General features: G+C 40.7%; 1 protein-coding gene across 1 annotated transcript; it reads left to right on the top strand.

Moving 5' to 3' along the window:
- The first annotated feature begins 298 nt into the window (after positions 1–298).
- On the top strand, positions 299–11,236 carry LOC113146037 (ADP-ribosylation factor-like protein 8A). Its single transcript, XM_026333242.2, has 7 exons — positions 299–1,451; positions 2,601–2,681; positions 2,929–3,002; positions 3,547–3,640; positions 4,172–4,239; positions 4,587–4,657; positions 5,920–11,236. The coding sequence occupies exons 1-7, from the start codon at positions 1,329–1,331 to the stop codon at positions 5,970–5,972; spliced, it is 564 nt and encodes a 187-aa protein (XP_026189027.1). The 5' UTR covers positions 299–1,328; the 3' UTR covers positions 5,973–11,236.
- Positions 11,237–13,111: the final 1,875 nt, after the last annotated feature.

The following is a 13,111-nucleotide window of genomic DNA, read 5'->3' as shown; positions in this document are numbered from 1 at the left end:
TTTAAGATTTCCATCTGTTTGTGGTTGTTTTCATCTTTGGGATGATTCTTTTCTATTTTGTAGAGATTTTGAGGTCATTCTGTATCACTTTGTATTTGTTTTGTGTGTATTTTTGGTAATTTTGTGTCTTTTTTTTATCCAATACAAACTATTTTGTGACTTCATACACAGGCTTGAGCTTAGAGGCCCCATGCCCCCATAGCAGCCCATTAATGGCTGAAGACAGGTTCTTCAGTTTAAGCAATGAGATAGTTTAGCAGACTGAGACAGAAGTACAAAATTTAAAATAGGCAGCGGGTGATGTGTGCTGCCAACAGACCATAACTGGCACATTCTGGGCCTGTGATGCCTAATTCTAACCCACCATAATGGTACAATGTAGGGTACCAGTTTGCTGCACTAAAACTGGAGTCATCACAGTGTTTGAGCAGGAGACCACCACCACAAACTGTGTAAGTATAGTTTCTCTGTCACTTTGTGTTTCTGTTTCCTTTAATCTAAACCCGTGTAGCCTGGGCCCAACCAGAGATGGCTAACCATAACCTCACTTATAAGCCCTCACCCCAACCACGAATGGCAGCGCTGCAGGAAACACACATAAGGGTGAAGCAGAATGCAACACAAACAGTTCTACTGTTACTCTTATTGTGAAACATTATTGTAGTTAGTGTTCCATCATTGACTATTGGTGAAAGTATTCATAAGTACCTGTTTTATACAACAGAGGGCAGTGTTTCAGTTACACAGTAGTATCTGCCTCCTCTTTTATCTGCTCTCATCTGCTTCATATATCAACCCCACCCAAGCAGGAAGCAGAACTGACAACTTGCTCTCAGATTATACCAAATGTAATAACACGAGTAATATAATCTAGATTTTGGACTACAACAATCGCGTAACATTTTTATTTTGAGAAGATTCTTTCTCATAAATCATATTTATGTCCATGTTAAGCCTGTATATGACGACATGTGCATGGAAGTGTTTTCGAATCGAGGTTTATTTTGAAGAGCCGTACCGGATGTTGTGTGAGTTATTGCTTGTGTATTGACGGTGCAGGTGGGCAGAGGCGCAGCTAGTAAACATCACAGAAAAGCGAAAACACATAGCGGACCTTAGAGCGTGAAACGCCGACGTATCGAATATCTTCCTCGGTTCCTATCGGTCCACTCGGTGTCGGTTGTGTTTCTGTCCTTGTCCGTGATTGTCACATTGACTGTCAGCGTCCAAAAAAAAAAAGACGGTCGGGGCGTTAGCCAGCTAGCTAGCTAGCATAGCCACCTAGCCTTAGCAGCAGCCGCAGCTAGCATTAGCATCAGACGACAACGATGATAGCGCTGATCAACAAACTGCTTGACTGGTTCAAGGCGCTTTTCTGGAAGGAAGAGATGGAGTTAACCCTGGTGGGACTGCAGTACTCCGGGAAGACGACCTTCGTCAATGTGATAGCGGTAAGGTTGTGGTTAGCTGCTAACAGATGTGCTAATGCCAGCTGTTAGCATCTGGCTCCATCTATTGTTACCCAGCACGTCGAGTTAGACACCACTGGCTTCATTTGTGTTAGAGAGAACCTGGCTGAGTGTGTGTGGAGAGAATACACGCCAGTTAAATCCCTGCATCTACTGTAAATGTAAATCAACCCAGATGTTTCACATCTGCATCAGTGGATGCACTTCTCCTGCACCATAAATGTAGAGTTAGAGGACGGGATCTGGGACTGGACCACCCCACCCGGCTTTGATACTGTTTTCAGGCCTGAGGGTAGTGGTTTTAGGTCCAGTGTCACCCACCCCCCTACTCTCAGAGTGACCTTCCCTGTTCCCTCACACTACAGTCCCTCCCTGCCACACAATAAAACCTGACATCAGCCCTATGAGCTTCCCCCTTACATTGTTGGGTCACCCTCACTCAAGATTTACTTCTTGTTTCTTCCTTTTTAGAACTAAAAACACAGTTTGGATCACTCACTGATGAAGGATTTTTAAGGGCCAGTGTCTTAAAATATCAGATGATATATGATGGTCTGACTCATTTTTAAAGAGAATTATAAGTGAGTGCTTGAGCAAACTACATATTCAGTTAGGTTGCGTCCTGAACTTTACATTTATCTTTTCAAAATATGTTAGTCAGAGCTCTTGGGTGGACAATCACATGTTTTTTTGGTAATTTCTGTCCCTGCATTTTGAAATTATTTTTTTTATCTGTTAATTTACCCCAAAACATCATCCACAAAGAATTGTAATGATAAATGTAAATGTAATAATAAATGAGACTTTTAGATTTTTGAGGTTTAATCCAAAATGTAAAAACACATTTCCAGTTTATCACTATTGATTATTGAGTGTAGATGGGTAGGCAAAATTGAAAATTCTGTCCATTTAAGATTGAATTTACAGTATAATGAAGTGTCCAAAAAATGAAAGGGTCTGATGACTTTCTGAAGACAAACGCATGTTTGTCTTAAGTTAAAATCAGCCCATAATAAAGTTGTTTTAATGGCATTTACCACCCTCCACTGCCACATGACAACTCATACACACCTCTCTTAGGTGGCACATGATACATGACCATATCAGTAAAGGTGCATGTGTGTGTTTCAGTCTGGCCAGTTCAGTGAAGACATGATTCCTACAGTTGGCTTCAACATGAGGAAGATCACTAAAGGCAATGTCACTATAAAGGTTGGTAGTTTAACTCCCTGATATTTAATACTGTTCAGTTTGTCAGCCTGACTGTCATTTATTGTGGAATCCAAATTATTTACAGTATTTACGACAAACATAAAAGTTTGAGGTGTAGGATTCCCTTTAATAAAAACAATGTATTACATATAATCCAAAGACATCTTACAGTGATTTTATTCTCAGTTGATTATGTGTGGCAGTTAAGCTTCAGACTGTACACATTGTGCTGTCCTTGTGCCTGCAGCTGTGGGATATCGGAGGTCAGCCTCGGTTCAGGAGCATGTGGGAGCGTTACTGTCGAGGAGTCAGTGCTATCGTGTAAGTTCTGGTTTCTGAAACTGGTTACTTTCACGCAAGCAGGTCGCTGGATGTCTCTGCTGGGTCCAAAGATGACAGGAGCCCAGAAAGATACTAATGAGACCAGAGAAGCCGAAGAATTGGTTGTCAAATCATCCTTCTGTCCAAACTAAGAAGTGTTTCAGTGGAAAGTGGCTGCACAGAAATAAATCATATATTTGAACATTTCTGCAGACAATAGTCTCTTAAATCTATTAAAATCAAATGACTTTAAGCATCAGGTGTGCTGTGCTGTGCTGTTGTGTCTCATTAACCCAGTTGTCAAAGTGCGATGGGACAGGAAAGGCCATAGGAAAAATGGGTCAGATTTACGTAACACAGAGCACAGAATTGGTTTGTACGCACAGTGGGGGAGTCGTAAAACTGATACTGATGATACCAACCTTTTCTTGAACAAATAAAAGGCTTTGAGAAGGAAGTGATAAAACTATGTCAATCGATCAGCTAGCCTGATGACAGTTTTAATAATCACTGTATTTTTTATTTATTTATTTTCCGTTTTTAGTTACATGGTGGATGCAGCAGACCCAGAGAAGATTGAAGCCTCTAAGAACGAGCTCCACAACCTGCTGGACAAACCACAGCTGCAGGGAATACCTGTAAGAACCGCCCAGGAACACACAGATCAGACCCGAGCAGAACCGAAACCGTGACTGAACACACTGATCTTAGCTGAACAGATGTGACCACAGTCTGCCATAATGACTGAACTGACCCACGTTGACTAAACAATGCTGAGTAAGCCTGACAGAACCCAGAGCGAACCAGTGAAAATCTACAAATTTGAGTGATCCAGAATAAATTGGCTGTTGTTAACTGAAACACTGTGGTTTAACCAACTCGCACTGAACTAACACACCGGCCGAGCCAGGTGATCCCAGGGTGACTAAATCCTTGGAATCTTAGCCTGGATTAGCCTGGTTACTCAAATTCAGACAAACCTGACCAAAGCTGAGACTGGACCTGATGCAGTGAGTGAGAGAAAGCAAAATACTATTCTTCTACTTCTTCACTGGACATTCATGAAATCCACTGCCCCAGCCTCTGGCAGGCCTGGAGCAGTTGATTGTGCAGTTTGCAGGAATATTGCATCTACGTCTGTGTGATGGTTGAATTCTCTGTCTCCCCAGGTTTTGGTTCTGGGCAATAAGAGGGACCTGCCAGGAGCTCTGGATGAGAAGGAGCTCATAGAGAGGATGTAAGTCCACACTACCATGGGCTCTGAGTTCTTTAAGGTTCATGTATGTGTCAGAAGAGTTTGTACATGTCCTGAATGTCCACACACCACCACAGCTCACTGATGATATGTTTTAGTTTCTTTTCGAGCAGAACTGTAGCTCTGTGTTTAGCTTTGAGGGTTGCACTTTGTTGATATTGAACATAATGTCAATCGCAACTGTTTTTTTCACTTCGTCTCATTGATCTGGCTGTCCTAGGTTGATTCTTCCTTAAATGCAAATGCAGTCAGGACACACTCACTAAAGTGATCATATCAAAGCTCTAAAAGACACAGTCTTTATGAACTGATTTATTTGTTTTAATCAGGAACCTGTCGGCCATACAGGACAGAGAGATCTGCTGCTACTCCATCTCCTGCAAGGAGAAAGACAACATCGGTATTACACAAACACACACACACATACACACGTTTGTATTTTTACTCGTCTTTTGACAGAATAAATTTACTTTCCACATATTTATAGCTGAAATCTGTGGGGAGTCCAGTGAACAAGCTGAGAACTTTAGCTTTAGCTTGATGCACCGTCATCTATCTAGCAAAGCACTGTCTGGCCAGTAAAATACAAAGGCCATAAAAGTTCCTGTTTCTGTAGGTTGCTTTATATGGTTAATGGTGTATTCCAGCTCTCCCGTCTTGCGGTGGAGGAACAGGATGAAATGACTGCTGCTGTGGTAACATTACAGACTTAAAATTCAGTCCTGTAGAAATATAAACCTCTGTGCAGAGACTGTAGTGTGAGGGGGATTGAACGCTAACTGAAACTTTGTGGTTTGGTCTTTAGTTTCCCTCCTGTGTACATGCTTGTACTTCCAGATATCAGCGTTGCTTTATTTGTTTATTGAGTTTCAGAGCTGTATTGCATTACTGCTGATTTAACTTCAACACTTCCTGATACTTCACATTAAACTAGGCTGTTTTATTGTGAAGCAGCTACAGAAAAACTGCAATAAAAACCAGACTATACAACAAGATACAAGCAGGTTTATATGCAATATTGTTCATACATTTATTTACTGATTTCCAACTGCAGTTTCTTGGTGGCAACAACAGATGAGCAGATTGACCTAAAAGAAAACGGACACAAATTTACAAACTGAAAAACCCAATAAATCATGAGTGTCACAGTCAGTGTAAAAGACACATTAGTTCTCAGGGAGTGTACCATCAGTCATCTGAGTGTTAGAGAAACTAACTACTTTTATCCAGTGCAAATGTTTTCCAGCCCCAGACCTACAGTAGGATTTACTGCTGCACAGTGTAATTGTTGCATTTTAAATCAGCATGTTCAGCTGTAATTGTTTAATGGGTCAGTAGGCTGTAACTAACTAGTGTGAGGTTTTTAACCTCTAGAACTCGCACAACCTGCCTTCGTCTTCTATGTAAATGGTGTCAAAAAAACATTAGACTTTCTGGATAATCACAACTTTTTCGTCAAAACCTTCCCCAACTCAAGATCTGCTGACAAAGTCTTCTCAGAGCTTTCAGCTGCATCATGTGCTCTGACGAAGACTGTTTGCGGGATTTAAACACACACACAGTCACAATTACTGTTGGTCGGTCCAGGTTTTCTTTTCTTTCACACTGTTCTGTCCACACACACTTTCTCTGCATGTTCTGATGTTACACCTCTCTCTACAGACATCACTCTCCAGTGGTTGATCCAACACTCCAGGACTAAGAGGAGTTCCTGAGAACAGACCACAGAACAGGCCATGCCCAGTCACTCTTAACACACCTCCTTTCTGATCAAAACCCCCAAACCTCTAACATTTCCCCCTTTCACCTCCTCCATCCTGACATTAATGCCTCCTCGCCCCAGTTACCCTCCACCCCTCCACCCCTGGATGCACTGATACTACTGGATTTAAATTTTTTACTGACGTATTGTGGGAGGTGGAACCATTCCTCATGTGGACAAACACATTCAGCCTCCATCAGTTCTGGTCAGGGTTAAAGTATTTCTCACAGATTTTAAACTGACCTGGAATATATCACACTTTTCATTGGGTTTCTCGCTGTAAATAAAATTCAATTTTTAAACAGAGACATTTTAAGTAATAATTCATAAAAGTCTTTATGTTCATTAGTTCCTGTGGCAGTAGAACAGCTTCTCCACTGTGCATTGTATGCACTTTCAGACCAAACAGTTCTAGGTATGACCTTACTGTGGAGCTTCCCCAAGAACTACATGCATTCAAGGGCTTTTTTTTTCTGTTTCCATTGGCAGCAGCAGTTTAAACGCAGACACGATGAAAGCCGACTGTTTTTAAGTTAAGCACACACACGTCAAAATCTCGCTGTTATTTACACAGCTAATAACAGCTAGTAGCTAACGGCGGTTGTTCAAACCGGCAGTTGCCGGTGCTGCATGGGCTCAGTGTCCGACCAGTCAGCTTACACTATGTCTCTTATGGATCAGCATTCAACCTGAGTTCACTGACTCGACAAGTTTCTGACTTGTGCTGGTCTGTTGAGGTTATACCACAGAAATCCTGAGCGCTGCTTCATTTCAGTGCTGTTACAGTGTTTCCTTTCTAGAATGTTGTCTCAAACATCTGTGGGTTATTCGCAGTGACCAGGGCACGGACTAAACTCCATTCACTCCTGCTGTGCTGGGATGGATGCAGACACACAATGAGACCGTTATCTCTAAACATGGATAGAAATGCTAGAGAGAAAATGTTTGTTAATCTGACTGAACTGAACTTTTTCCATCTGTATCACTAAAAAAAACAAACAAACAAAAAAAAAAAACAGTGGTGTCAGTGCATCTCTACAGATCCACACAACAGCCTCATTTAAATCCAGATCTGAAACTAAACCTCTTTTTGTACATCAAATGCATCATCAAACACTGTCAGCCATGTTGACTTTTAATCACGACATAACCTGTAAAAGAAAGTGATTATTTTTTCATTCCAGTGGCCATAAAGACACACATTTAGCAGTTTAGCCAGTTAGCTGGAGCCTGTTGTGTATCTGTGCTCTTTCCTAAAGTTTTCCCATGATTCTTCTCTACCCCACCCCCACCTTCATCACCTGTTAACCAGTAACCACAAGTCTGCCTTCACCATTTTCTCTCTCCTCTCTTTCCTCCTCTGATTTCATTGACACTCTATATTCTCCCCTCCACCTCCACTCATCCATCCATTATTTCATTTATGTAATCCTGAGAAGCCCTTTCCCCTGTCTGTTGTAATCTGCTTGTCCTCCTCAGTATCCCCTCGATCCAGCTCTTCTTTTCTTATTTTTTGAATGTTTCCTTTATTTCTCCAATTCCTTTTCGCCTCCCCCACCCCTCGCTGTCTCTCTCCTGCCGGGCGAGGGATTAAAAACCTTTTTATTGCACTGTTGATTTTGGTTTTGTAAGATATTAATAATGAGAATAATGTTAATAATCTTCTTATTGTGAGATAACCTGGTTTGTTTGGATTCATGGAAATGGTACTTTAGCTGCAGAAGGAGAAATGTTATTGTTTCTTGTTTATATCTCTGTAATAAGCTTTTAATTACTTGTTTGTTTTATATTTTTATTATTTCTTATTGTTTGACTTCATAAGTCTACTCTAGATGTTCATCCAGAGTTCAGTGTTTTGTGCTCTGAGGCATCTGCTGATTGGACCAGGAGTGTCACATGATCATAGGCATTATTCAAATCGTGTCAAATGAAGCAAAGCAATTTTTAATTTTGGTTTGAATCCATTTAATTTCCCCTTGACACATTTTAATGATTCAAAATTTCAGGTATGACACAAAATACACTTTGGATTTTTATCAGAAGCAAACAAATGTATTACTTATTACATAGCTATCAGAAAACTAACTAACAAACTATGTAAAATGGCAATGGTAGAATAAAATTATCTCAATCCATGACAGGATAACATGCTGCACCACAAACGAAAATAAATATGAAATCATCAGAAAATATGCGACTTGAAACCGAAGAACAAGTTTGTTTTTTTTATAATTGCCCTAATATTTGTGAACTCCAGGAAAAACAAAAAGCAGAATCCAATCAAAGTGTAATTTAATTTATAAATGTGTGTTCCATAGTTTAAAAAAATGTTGATTTCACATTTAGGTTTTTTACAAATATATTATACTTGGAGAATGAACAGAAAATACAAATCTTTGCTTTGGCATTAGTTGTGCATTTTAAAACATGAACAGGACAATTAGTTTTTCCAACAATATAATCATGTGCACAGAAAGTCAATTTTAATATTGGCAGCCAAAAGTAAAAGATGGATTTATGGAAAAACGTTCCTGGAGTGCAGTTTAAGACCAATATTTAGATTGTGTTGACTGAATGATGCTACACCACGTCTGCTGCGTCTACAGCTGGTGCTCAGTTTACTACAAGCTTATGGTGCATGTGAAGGAATATGGTTTTGTGCTGTGGATGGTGACAACAAAAATCAAGGCATTAAAACTTTAGCTTAGGTTCGGTATTTAAACACAAAACATGAACTACAGCAAACGGAGCAGGCGTGGGCCAGAATATTCTCATCACTAAAAAGAGATGAGAGATTTTAAGAGGAGCATCAGTGGAAACCTAATAATAGGTTTTTATTCACAAGAAGATCATCATTAGCATTATGTTGTAATTCATCGTTGTGATAATGGCACGTCCTGGTCTTGACAGCAGCCAATCAGACTCCAGAACAAAGAAGGAGCATTACCTGTCTGTATGTTGTACTAAGGCTGTTTGTTTAGGAGTGGTCAGACCTTCAGCAGTGTACATGGGAGATTAACTCTGCTAGCACACACTCTCCAGCTTTTCACTGTTGGGCCAAACAGTTTGGCTTTGAATTTAGGGTCAGGAGACACTTGGTCATTCTGTTTCTTGTGAAACATCATCACTACCGGCCCATATTCTGTCCTAAGGCAGCCCCCGTTTTGACAAGTATCCAAAGTGAGCTGAGATGCAAAGGACAAAGTTATAGTTTCCAGCAGTGACACTAACAATGAAAGATGAAGATGAGCCCTCTTTTGCCCAATAGTGGAAAGCAGCTTTTTTTTCTAAACACCGACCCAGACCAACTCTCTAAGGAACTGTGAGACTAAGCTGGAGGTCCTGGCAGATCAGTACTTCTTTAATGAAACACCAGAAACAACAAGCACAGCTCATGTCAAGTACCACGATCAATTAAACTGTAAGAAGTAAAGACTGAATCTCCTTCAGCCTCTTGTGGCTCTGCTTTTCCTCCAGCTGCTCCAGATTTCAGGTTCTGGTGTTTTGTGAACCAGCCAAGAGTTGTTACCTGACACACTTCTGGTCCACTTGAAATGTATTGATCTGTTGATCAGCCAGCACAGTGATTATTAGTTATTGATGCCATCAGACAGTCCAAAATGCTGCAGGAATGTCACGATCACATCCCGTCTTCTTTAGTGATGTTTAAAGTAACAAAGTGGTTTAGTACTTGGACTTTGTGATTGAGTGGTGTAGACCTGAAAGGTTCAGTGTGTCTTGTTCAAACACAGCGAAAAGCAACAGGACAGATTTCAACCGAACAGTCGAGATGTGTCTTCTCTCACAGCACGGCTGGTAAAGGTTGAGATTTGACCGTTTTACGAGCCTGACAACATCTGTTTAAGTAGAACGCCACCACCACGTGACAGATGTTTCTGTCCTTGTCCAGCAGGCCAGATGTGTGATCCATGAAATCCTGCAGCTCTGTTCTGATCGGCTCTGGTTGCCTTTTGTGTTTGCATGCTGAGGACAGGGGTTGTATATTTGTGGCACCCAATGAAGTAAATGGTTTTTTTGGTGCGACTTTACTATAAAATGGCCTTAACCCAGCACGTCAACCTGAGTATTAACCTAGAGAAAAGTAGTGGAAGTGCACAATGTAGTAAAAACAGTGCAATAAAACAGTATCGCCGCTGTGTGTTCACATGCTTCTTTATGTCTGAGGGGATCTTATAATGAGTGTGCTGACAATACTTTTCTCACACTGGGTTACGGTCATTGTATTGTAGAGTTTGATCATTTTTAAATGGAAAATAATTGTAATGAACTGTGAGTCCTGCATGTACAAAGTCAGACTGTTTAGGATGTGATGCCAAATGTTTCCTGACTGTCCTGTATGGGTCTATCCTCGTAGAAAAACCAGTAACTGGAGATTTCTTTGGAATCAGCAATAGACGATTCTAAAGTTCAGACAGGCTGAAATACAAATGTGAAATTTAGGTATAATCGGATCATGTTTTGATTCGCCTGCTGTTGTTAAAAAAACAGGTTTGATAAGCAAAGCAGTTTGATAAAATATGCTCATCTGCAGGTGCATGTACAGGCTTGTGCCCGAGCTTTTGATTGCACCACATGGTCTTGGTGAGCAGATGGATTGGGCTCAGACGATGCCTGTAGAGTTGAGGTATCCACTTTACATTCAGAGCCGAAGGTCCCTTTATGAGCTCATCTGGAGCTTTTGATCATGTCCCACAATCTTATTCCGCAGATGTTGACTGATTATCACGAAACCGTAGATGTTCAAATTTCCATTGGCCTAAGAACTTTGAAAGTATTTAAATTAAAAGCGTGTACAGTTGCAGTAGTTGGCTTTGTTATATTAGATTTTAAATGACGTTTTTGTAAATCTGAAAATGTTGAAGCTGTATCAAAACTCAGTTTCAGGACAGATTCAAGCTGATCTTTAAACGTGTTGACGATTTAAAGATTGATCTGACTGAGTGGGGGTGTGTCCTGATAAAACAGAAAGCTGGTGAAAGCGCTGAAGTTGCTCTGTCTGGATTTTTCTGGTCTTGTTGCTGATCCTGTCGTTTTGGTGCACTCTGTTTTCCATCGGGCTTTGTACACGCAGGACGAACACGGTGAGACGACCTGTCAGTTTGAACCTCTTTGTACATTATTGTTTGACTCAGCTGATGTGTTTTAATAGAAACATGCTTGTGTATGATACTAATTAAATACTATGGACAAACAACACGGGATCTTCCTTACTTCCGCTGCTTTTATTGTATGTTTGTATGTTGAACTAGTAGTAGGATTTTTTGTTTTAAATTATTAATAATATTGCATGTATTACTATTTCTTACAATATTATCCAAAGTATGTAGTATTAATCATAATGCTGTTACCACATATGAAGCATCACATTGATCGTGCAGTTTAATATGGGATAGCTTACTATGTTTAAAATGTCCTGTCATCCAATCACAGATCAAGGTTTGTGATTCGTAAGGTCTGTGCACATACACTTCCTTTTATATTATCACCTTCATGAAGGAGGATTTACTGCAGGACTGTTGGGTTAGACTGTCTCAGACACATGGGGTTCCTAATTAACTGACTGGGTCCGACACAGGGGTTCTTATAAGCTGACTGGGTCCGACACATGGGATTCCTAATGAACTGACTCTGTCTTACACATGGGGTTCATAATAAACTGACCACTGGGAGTGTTTGGCAGTGCAGTGTGAACAGTCTGAACAAATATATTGAATGTACAGTTTGTGCTCATGTATAATGCTGTATTTTCTGTGTTAGACTAGTTCAGACCTGCAGTGTTATAGGTGAAACAGCAGGTGGCAACAAACACACACACATCACAAACCCAGTGTTGCCCATATCATGTGTTGTCTTCCAAAATGTTTAATATATGAGCCTTGTTCATTTGAACAGTGTTTTTCTGTTGTGACTTGTGTGTGTATGTGTGTGTCCGTGTCCTCGTCCTCTCGGGTCACAGTCGAACTAATTTGTCAGTTTAGCGGTGGCTGCTGAGCTCAGCAGTTCGGCTGCTCCGTGATTAATTTCAGACTGAACTGTGACTGCTGCTGTGAAGCCTGGTGGTCCCTAAAATCAACCACAAGAGCCGTGAAAATGTCACTTCAGAGCAAAACACTAAATCAGTTTTGTGACTTTTGTACAGTCACTTTATTATACGGTCAGTAGATTCTGGTCTGTAGAAGACAGCAGAGCAGCGGATCCAGATTCCAGAAGAAATCTAGTTGATCTGTCTTCCAGGCCAAAAACTAACCAGTAAAAGCTGTGTTGTTGCAGTCGCAGTCTGATTTGGGCCCCGAGGAGCTGGAAGTGTGTTTTTGGAATATGTGGGACTTAAATGTACTAAAAAGCATGAAAATCTTGAGGAAACGTGTCTGTGCTCAGACCTGGACAACAAACTGCTGCTCAGCAACGTGGCAGCAGCAGTTCGTCCAGACAACCTCCTGACGTTTTCCCAAAAAGACACCGGGCCCCATGCACAGAATGGTTTTGCCTGCTTTAAAGGACCAGACCGGTCATTTTCTATATTAACAGGATTTCCAGCAGTCCTCGCTCAGGCTCTAAACCAACAATGAACTGGCTTTAGTCACAGATGCAGACCGTCAGTCTCCAGCCTGGGTTAGTTTATAGATCTGTTTCATAGACCTGCGTTGTTGATTAAAAACAGGTCTAAGAAACAGACATGAACTCACTGTTGGTTGTAGTCTCTGTGCAAGGAGTGTTGGTTCTTTTAATACAGAACGTGAAATATATATTTTAACATATTTCATGTTCTTTAACTTTCTTAAGATGAAACCACTACAGTACTGCAGTTTCAATGTGAGAGGCAGTGTTTCTTTGTGTTCGGGACCCTTTCAAAATTACTAAAGCCACAAATTCTCGTAGATCTGCTAAATAATGAACCTGTTTGTGTGACCTGCATGATGCCTAACCTGTATAATATCTGTCTTACAGCATAAATCTTGTACGCTGCCGACTTTTCTCAAAACTTGTTTCCCCATGAACAAAGCTGTGAAGTTCAGATCACAACCGATCCATACGCTCACATTTACATCCTGTGGTCATTACTGGGACATA

Source organism: Mastacembelus armatus, chromosome 7 (assembly GCF_900324485.2).
Source record: "Mastacembelus armatus chromosome 7, fMasArm1.2, whole genome shotgun sequence".
NCBI lineage: Eukaryota > Metazoa > Chordata > Actinopteri > Synbranchiformes > Mastacembelidae > Mastacembelus > Mastacembelus armatus.
Note: the sequence above shows the minus strand (reverse complement) of the source record. Positions and strands in the feature narration are given on the sequence as shown.

What these genes read in the sequence shown, in the direction of transcription:
- LOC113146037 (XM_026333242.2), top strand. Translation starts at nt 1,329, where the DNA reads ATGATAGCGCTGATCAACAAACTGCTTGACTGGTTCAAGGCGCTTTTC. An exon ending in CCTTCGTCAATGTGATAGCG is followed by an intron (nt 1,452 to 2,600) that starts GTAAGGTTGTGG and finishes TGTGTGTTTCAG; the next exon opens with TCTGGCCAGTTCAGTGAAGA. An exon ending in AAGGAGCTCATAGAGAGGAT is followed by an intron (nt 4,240 to 4,586) that starts GTAAGTCCACAC and finishes TGTTTTAATCAG; the next exon opens with GAACCTGTCGGCCATACAGG.